Below are 9247 nucleotides of genomic sequence, written 5' to 3'. Positions count from 1 at the left end.
CCAGTAATACGATTCAATATTGAATGGTACGCCTGACGCTTGCGATGGAGCGTGAAACTTCGAATATTGATAAGCATTTTTAAGTCAATTAAGGTTGTAAGCTAAAAGCGGTTGTTGCTACATTTAAATTATCGGCCGGCATTCAAATAACGCAATTTTTTTCGTGTCGGCACGATTTTATTTATAGTTACTTATATGTTATGGTGGGCATAATAATGCGGCGTGGGCGATACCATACAACGCGTATCGAATATTCATTCACTTAGTCACGGGGATCGGTTTAGTAGTAGGTAGGTAGTATACATTTTATAAACTTTTATTGAATGCCGCGCGCGATAGGTGTCGTTCCTACTTTAGATAGGGGATTATTCTAATTCATATCTATCTACTATCGTTCGGTTATACTTAGTCATCCGTTAAACAAGTTACTTAAATATATTTTAATTAATTAAATATGTAACCAAGGACCGCGGCGCGCCGCGCCTGCGCAGCCGGCATAGTGTTAAAATATTCAAAATAGTGAATGAGAGTTCTACACTTTCTGCCAACAAACTGCTACGCAGTTTGGCAGAGGTATAGTTATAAGTATTTCTGTACTTCTTTTGTTTTTTTATTTGAGTAAATAAATAATTTTAAAAAAATAAACTGCCAGATGAAAATGTAAATAGGTAGGTATATTATAATGTGCCCTAATGAGATTAAGTACACCATTCCATAGGCCTGAAAGTTTGAATGTTACTAATTTTTATTTACTTACGTACCTACTATACAAACGATTCAGAGGAGTGTAGGAAGGTAGGTACGAGTGCGTATTAGCATGTAGGTATTAGCAAAGACCATAATTAATTAGGTATATAATTATATAGAATTAGAATCATCAATGTATACCTACTTACTTACACATAGTTGTAAAATGTTACTTTTCATTGAAGTTTGTATGATTGATCTGTTTATAAATTATTCGTTTGATTGAATGACACCATAGAAAGCGAAACGTTTGCAGTTTCGCGCGTCTACTTCTAATTTTTAAATGGTGCAGTTATAGTATCCTAGCGACATCTATTGAGACAGATGATAATTTTTGTCTTGCCATGCTCTCTAGCGAGAGATCTGAAACTAAACTTTCCAGTAGCATGCTATAATAGTTTTAACACGTAATTCATAGATGGCAGCGTAAGGAAAGTGTATTGTCATTTTATTTGTTTTTTTTCCTATGTTTAATTATAAAATAAAGAGTTTGAAATTCATATTAGTGATGAATTTACTTTTATTGATTCGAAGGCAAGTTACTACCAAGTTACGCCAAAAACAAGCATAATCAGGTTCTATAAGGGTTCTATACTATGAAGTGCAAAGAACTTCGTATCTTGCCGTCTCGCTGACGCTGATATTATTTAATACGAGTGTGAGAGAGACGCTCTGATACGAACTTTGGTTTTCTAATTTTGTAGTAGCCCCGCTGTCATGTCAATTTGACATACGTCTCAGAGTATTATAAAATCACTACACTACGTTTGGTGGTCCAAGTTGTACTAAAAATTGGTGAAGTATTTTTTTTTCTAAACATATTACATTGTAAAAATTAATTCTACGAATAGTACGAATTAGTAAACGTGTAATTCGGACCAGGGTTTTAAATGATTCTGTCTGTACGGCTGTCTGTCCGTGGAAACGCGAACGATACAATTTGTTGCTGTCGTGTCTGAATAACAAATATTTACAGATTTTACCAATTAAAGTTATATTGTGAACATATGTTTGAATATTTTGAAATATTGCTTTGTGTCTGAATATTTTGTTGGTACAATGGCGCCGCGTATAATTCTATTATTCAGCGGCAAACGAAAGTCCGGGAAGGACTACTTAACTGATCAGTTGCAGAAATTGTAAGACCGAGCTTTAATTTTTATATGTACAAAAGATCTATAATGCGTATGTTTTACGACCACAATCACTCATTTTTGTCTTTTTTCAGACTTGGAGATAGATGCGAAATCATAAAGATATCTCAACCAATAAAAAGCCACTGGGCTAAGGAAAAAAATTTGAATTTGAACGAGATGCTCAGCGACAGTGAATATAAAGAGCAATACAGATTGGACATGATAACATGGAGTGACGAGATGAGAGACCAAGATTATGGTTGCTTTTGCAGAGAAGCCTGCCAGAATGGTATCACCAAATCTTTGCTTTTATGTTTTAATTCCTGAATGAATAACTTAAAATATTTATGTAGATTCTATCAGTGCATTGTTCCCATGCCAAATAATAGTTTTCAATGGAAAGCTATTAATATAATTATTATCTTCTGGCAATTATGGTTGAATGATTTTAAGTGATGAAATCAACAATTTTATTGCTCTGTGAATATGAATATCGATACAAATAACCAAGTATGATTGATTTGTAACAAAAAAAAACACTGTAGTGAACCTTCAAGATAAATTTCTTGGGAAAATAGTGTTGTGATTTTGTCTTGCTTTTTACACCACAGAACTGAGCTGGAGTGTAGAGTTCATAGTTGGAAATATATACCCAGTGCTCCTGCCCACTTCTAACTTCATCATCTTGTGAGCCATAGGACGTCCACTGTTGGACATAGGCCTCCCCATCTTACTTCTTGCTTCTATACAAATGCCATAATGATATTAATCGCTATTGACCCGGATAACTCACAACTTAAATTGAGTTTAGCTCAACATGTTACGGGCTAATCCATAACCCTTCTTCTTAGGAGCAACATGACTCGGCAACTGCTGTGACCCGTGCACAAATGTGCATGCGCTAAACTCAATATAAGATGTAAGGTTTCTGGGTCAATATCTTTTAATTTGAGTGAGTCTTAGCAAAAATGTTCCAAAGCATTGTCATGTTGTTATTTAATTTGACTTTTGATGTTATTGAAATAGTAAGTTCCAAAATAAAATAAAAAATGTTGAGGTTTGGAACGTTTTTGCTAAAATATGTCCGCTTCATGTTCAAAATTGCAATTACGATATTCAATAAATGCAAATATTTGCTAAAGAGTTGATATTCAGTGAATGTGAATATTATTTGTAAACCATAAGCAGTCAGTTTATCAGTAAAAGCATGCATTTATCAATTTCAGCTGCCGACAGACCAATCTGGATTGTCAGTGACATCAGACGCAAAACAGACATACAGTGGTTCACAGACACATACCCAGACCTAATTAGGACTATACGCATAACGGCTGATGAGGAAACAAGAAAAAAAAGAGGTTATAGTTTTAAAGAAGGAGTGGACAATGTTGTGTCTGAGTGCGACTTGGATGACTATACCCTGTGGGATCTTGTTGTAGAAAATGGAAAGGGAAGGCAGCAGTTGGAGGAACAATTAGGCAGTATATTGGGTTTGCTCTCACATTTATGATTCGGATCTTAATATATTTTTAGTAAAGGATAGGTTACGAGGAGGGGTTTGTAACCGTTTGTAGCACAATACCCGTTATAATGACATATTGGATATAACAACCAAGAAATAGATTCCCAACACAGTCTTATATACCAAAATAACACTGGTTATAATGAGCACTGGTGTTTAACAACCAAATATTGTTAACCCTTCAATGTCATTGTAAATGGTTTGACTGCATTACGTAAGCTGAGTGTTTTGTTACGTTTTAATTTAAACAAGATAGGGATAGTCCCTCAAGTTTTTAGAAAATGTTTGAAATTTAATTTTCACAAACTTGAACAGGAAAAGATTCTCAAATTCATACACATGTTCAGCGTGTTCAGCTGTAGTTTAGTACTGTCATCTAATTTAATAGTGTTTTGTTGGCAAACAAAACAACAACAACAAACATGTTAAGCCATAGTATACTCGTATAAATTTACTTGTATATTGTTTGCTGAACTGTGTGACTGACTTCTAATATGTTGAGTGACAAATTCTGCAAGAGATCAATACAGATAACTAATAAAAAACTGGCCAAGTGCAAGTCGGACTCGCGCACCGAGGGTTCCGTATAAATATTTTTATTCTATGATGTAACTAAAAATTTACGCTTTTCGCAATTTCTCCTTTATCTGTGATAAGACTTATTTCTAGATTCTGAGTTCATGGGAAGTACCCTGTAGGTTTTGATTCCCTTGCGAGTTTCGAAAATTTGCGGAAATTTGCGGCATAAACGGCTGTATCTTTTGATTGCGTTGGCTTGACTTTTGATTTTTTCACAGCTCCAAGGGACAGTAGACCTGAGTAGGTATTTGATATAAATTTCAGCTGGACACCTCCACGCGTTCTTGAGAAAAAGTGTCTTGACAGACGGACGGACGGATGGACAAAAAAGTGATCCTATAAGGTTCCGTTTTTTCCTTTCGAGGTACGGAACCCTAGAAAGCATAGAAATGTCACATGAGCTAAAACGGCATAATTTTTCCCGCTCTATCTGTAAAAAGTGCCAATCAGTTTAATTGCTCAAATAATTAATGAAATGACCAGGTTATGCTTAAAAAATGGATTATGTTTCAGTGACAAGTGTCCTAATAGGATTTTTTTTTATTGTTTGATATCTTGTTGTATGTGGTTAATTTAATTTTTTGAAATTTACTGTGAATTGGCATCAACTGTAATGATGTAAATTTTCATTGAAAAATAATTTTGTAAAATGTTGGAAGCAAATACAAGTGATAACATTTCTATCTCTTATTAGTTTTCTGGATTAATATTATGTTACGAATTAATTATACTGATAAAAAAATGTTCACAGCATTCCTCAACTATGAAAGTAGGTTTTTTTGTTAACTTGAGTGTAGTTTAAATTTATGACCATTAGAGATGGGTAAATCCGGATCTGAAGATTCAAAAGAGTCAGGTCCTTAAGTGAATCCTAATCCCTTGTCGACTGCTTTCAAATCTAATCGACTCTGAGGACTTACTAACTCCAACCAACCTATAATTAATCGAGCGACTCGCGATCGGCGATTCAGCATTCACTCACTTTCGTTCAATCACGTCGGATTGGATCGGATATGTGCCGTCCCGCTCACGCTAATAGCATGTACAAAGAGAGGAAGAGGGATAGCATGATACCAATTTCAGAGTCGCTGCCCGGACCCGGTTTGCCAGTAGTAAATCCGAAGTGACTCACAGTCACAAATTCAAAGGAGTCATTAGGACGAATCGGTACTTCAGTATAGTCGAGTTCATAAACTGTGAGCAAAAATTTGATCAAAAATATCTGAACACGCTTCTACGCCGTTAACAATAGAGTCGTGTTTAGATATTTTTAATCAAATGATTGCTCACAAGTTTATGAACTCGAATGTACCTCGGTACCGAACCGAGCCGGAGCGGCCATAGACAAACTAATAATCGCTCGAAAGAACCGGCGTCAATAAAGGAGTCGGAGTCGATATGCGGACAATGCAAAGTCGGCACTGATACCGGAGCTGGATTTAGTGAATCAGATCCCTTCTCGGAGTCTAGATTAACCATGACTAATGACCATACAATTTATGATGAGTGGAGGATACAAACTCGTGTTACTATTACCTGTGCTATTACAAAAGAGACTATTAATAGGTATGTCAGTAGAGATGAGTGGAAGAAAGAAGGGGAGGCTTTTGCCCAGCAGTTGGACACACGGTTAACCAAATATTCCAATCACCATGTGTATTGTGGTGTGTGGTCTGGTCGCAGAATTGCAATGAGGGCTATCGTTTTTTGTCTCACTAGATGGCGCACTGTTGCGTGAGGTTTTTAAGTATGGCTTTCAAAGTCTGTTTTTACGGGCGTGAAAACAAAGTTTACATTAAAATCATATTTAATACACCTTAAAACCGTGCCATAAAAATATCGAGCATGCCACAGTGTTGCATAGTCCCTGTTTTGTTCGGAAAAAAGGGAGGACAAAGGTTTCCGAAAGACAAAACTGTCTCAAAACACAGATATTCATTGCCCCGGAACGCATATTTGCTATAATTAATTTCAGATATTGCAAAATATTCACAAATTTATTCTAATTATAAATAAACCCGCGTAGCTCACCCAAAAACTATGAGATTTGACATTTCGGAGACCTCACGCTACACTAGCGCCTCTAGTGGCGAATTCATACGCGATAGCCCTCATTACGAGCAAACGTCAAACGGACCTCACGATACTAACGCCATCTAGCGATAATTCGCCTCCGTGAAAACCCTCATTGACCAGTAAGTATGCTCTTCATGTCTGTAAATGTCTTCTGTAATTTTATACGCTACCAGTGTCAATAGCAATTATATTATTGTTTTCTAATTTTATAATTGTTAAAAGTGGCTCCGAAGCGGTAACAGGCGAATATTTGTGGGAATACAGGCGTGATATTTGTGTTTCTAATTTTTGATTACAAACATGAAATTTCCTTAAAATATGGAAATAATTGCCACTGCTTAATTTATTGTACAGATTAATTTATATTATTCGCATAACTGATAAGATAATACAACACACAGCAATGTATTTATTTCATTTACTTACATTATGTAATCTAATTTGAAATACCTATGTATTATTTGTTAGTGTTTTTTTACATTAGTGAATAAAAGTAGACTAGTTATTTAATGATATTGTATTATACAAGTTATAATTTCTTTTAGACTAATAAACCTTATTTATGATTTATACAATATTTTATTATAACCGCCTTAAAAAAATAGCGTTTGTCGACAATGTAAAGTTCCGGTCGTGCTTAATTGTCGCTGTATGACAAGTCGTTATCTATGATAAATTGATAATGATATATCATAAGTTTAATTACCACAGCGACTGTAGGGTGATATTTGGGCCAATCAATTTTTTTACCCACCACTAAATTTGTCCGCGACATTTTTCAATCAATTGTAAATTTTTGTAAGTAAACATGTTTTTTCTGTAATTTAATAGATGGTGTATATGAATACATGCCTCCTACGTAAGTTCAACCTATTAAACCGTGAAATATCTTGTTGGATGTACGATTTTTTGGTAACGCCAGAGACAATTTTGGTTGGTGTGGGTAAAATAGTTAATTGGCCCATTTATCCAGTGTATGTGAGTGAGTATTGTATGTAGGTATTCAACGATAACAAAGACTGCATAAGGTTGCGTGTCAACCAGAGATTTTCGAGTATGCGTTGCGAGGAGTGCTTGTGATGCATGAACCAATAGAAACGTTTAATTATTAAGATAGGCCCCACCGAGCTGTTTCCACTAGAGATGCGCTGAGCGAGGATAGGCAAATGAAGCGTTTCCATTGGTTCATGAGAAACACATTCTCTGGTGGAAACGCAGCCAAATCGTAAAGCAAACATTTTGAAAATCGAATTTTGTATCGTACCGTCCCTTTCATTCTCGTATTAGTATAATATAGCGTCAGCGGAATGGCAAGATACGAATTTCGAATTTTGCGCATCGTAGGGTCTCGCGTTGAATGAAAGGTTGTCTAGCGACATCTAGTTGAAATCAAATGTACTTGTGAGCCATATTGTTTCAATTCGAGCAAGCCGTTTTCAGTTTAGTTAGCTATCTTTTTTGGGGTCTAAGACTTTGTTACCGTTTTGTGGACACCTGGCGGTCTCCTGCACTACCTACCTTGAATAGCTAGGTGTTGTTCAGCTTAACTTTTGTGTGAACTGCCGATAGATGGCATTAGTAAGAACTTTGAAGCTTTCGGAATAGCAGGTTTATGTAACATACACATGCTACACTTTCTCCTTTATTTTATGTAAAGGGAAGATGTACTAATACCATTTTTCATGGGAATAACAGAGATGCAACGAATAAAGCACGTAAGGTGTGCAAAGTGGAGGGTCGTCGCAACGGTTGCAATGTGCCTCTCGCTTACTCAAAAAGCTGTGATAGCAAGGTCCAGAGTTGGCGAATCTTTATTATTTAGTGAAACTTATAATAATAACAACTTATGGCTATTACGACGGGCCATCAAAAATTCTTGACTGTATGCATTACATTATTATTACCTAGGTTGTTAATATTATAATTTTCACTGAGTAATAAAGGTTCGCCAACTCTGGACCTTGCTATCACAGCTTTTTTAATAAGCGAGAAGCACGTTAATTCTATATCTGCCACAGCGGAACGTGCTAAAATATCTGACACATCCTGCCGGCCCTAGAAATAGTTGTACCTCTCAGACATTTTATGCACGCCTTGTTTGTGTTAGATATTGGTGCTGGTGACTGTACAATACATATAACATAGCAACGGAAATTTTGACACAAAAGCTTGACAAAAGAGGATCATAACATGCATAACAATAAAAAAGATCTCTTCCAGCTCCCAACAAAGACGCCACAGCCACGAAGAGTTATACCTAAATGTACTTACGTACCTGAAGTAGGAAGGTACTTAGTTTTGGTCTGGTTTATAGGTAGACAGCAGTAGCATGGGCCAATCCAGGGGGGGTCATGTAGGACCCTGGGCTATGGGTATAATAAGACAACATAAGATATTTTTCTAAACTCATTATTTATTTTGTAATCCTGCGATAAAAGAGGAAATTTGAGTTAGCTATGAACTTATGACTAGAATTTGACCATATCACCCCCCCTGACTATAGAAATTGGCCATGTGGCCCCACCCTGGCTATAGAATTTGACCATGTGAGCCTCTCAGATTATAAAGCTGAATCTGCCCTTGAATAGTAGAAAACAGGTTAAATATTATTTTTCATTTTGAATTACGTAAATATCTACCATCAGCCAAATAAGTGGTCTATACATTTTTGAACAAGTTCCTATCAAATGAATATGTCGCTAAAGTCGAACTTTCAAGTTGACAGACACGTCTATTGGCATTTATTGTTTTATGACATCATAAATCATAATAATATCATTATATCACGGGACAATTGACCTAGTCCCAAAGTAAGCTTAGCAAAGCTTGTGTTATGGGTACTAAGCAACGGATAAATATAATACGCTATTTGACTATTTTGTATATGTTTTATAAATTAAAAATTCACAATGCCTGCTATCGAACAGAGAAACAATTTTTAAGCTACCTTTACAAATAACAAAGTTATAAAATGGTTTGAAATTCAAGATTAGATAGAGCCATACTTGCTGCTGCATACAGACAGGAAATAGAAAGAGACAGGAATACAGATTTTTCAAAAATCACTATAAATCTAATTTTCAACCGATTTAATTTTCTCTTCGCTAACCACTATATGTATATCTATAATATTTTCAAAATAATATTAAGATTTGGCAAATTAAGGAGTTGTCAAATACCGTATTAT

General features: G+C 35.6%; 1 protein-coding gene across 1 annotated transcript; it reads left to right on the top strand.

Moving 5' to 3' along the window:
* Window positions 1-1571: 1571 nt before the first annotated feature.
* On the top strand, window positions 1572-5678 carry Pmvk (Phosphomevalonate kinase). Its single transcript, XM_074103967.1, has 3 exons — window positions 1572-1886; window positions 1976-2172; window positions 3110-5678. The coding sequence occupies exons 1-3, from the start codon at window positions 1807-1809 to the stop codon at window positions 3391-3393; spliced, it is 561 nt and encodes a 186-aa protein (XP_073960068.1). The 5' UTR covers window positions 1572-1806; the 3' UTR covers window positions 3394-5678.
* The last annotated feature ends 3569 nt before the right edge of the window (window positions 5679-9247 follow it).

The sequence above is a fragment of the Choristoneura fumiferana genome, chromosome 21 (genome assembly GCF_025370935.1).
Source record: "Choristoneura fumiferana chromosome 21, NRCan_CFum_1, whole genome shotgun sequence".
NCBI classification, from domain to species: Eukaryota; Metazoa; Arthropoda; class Insecta; order Lepidoptera; family Tortricidae; genus Choristoneura; species Choristoneura fumiferana.
The sequence above is the reverse complement of the archived record's forward strand: the minus strand, read 5'-3'. Positions and strand labels throughout refer to the sequence as shown.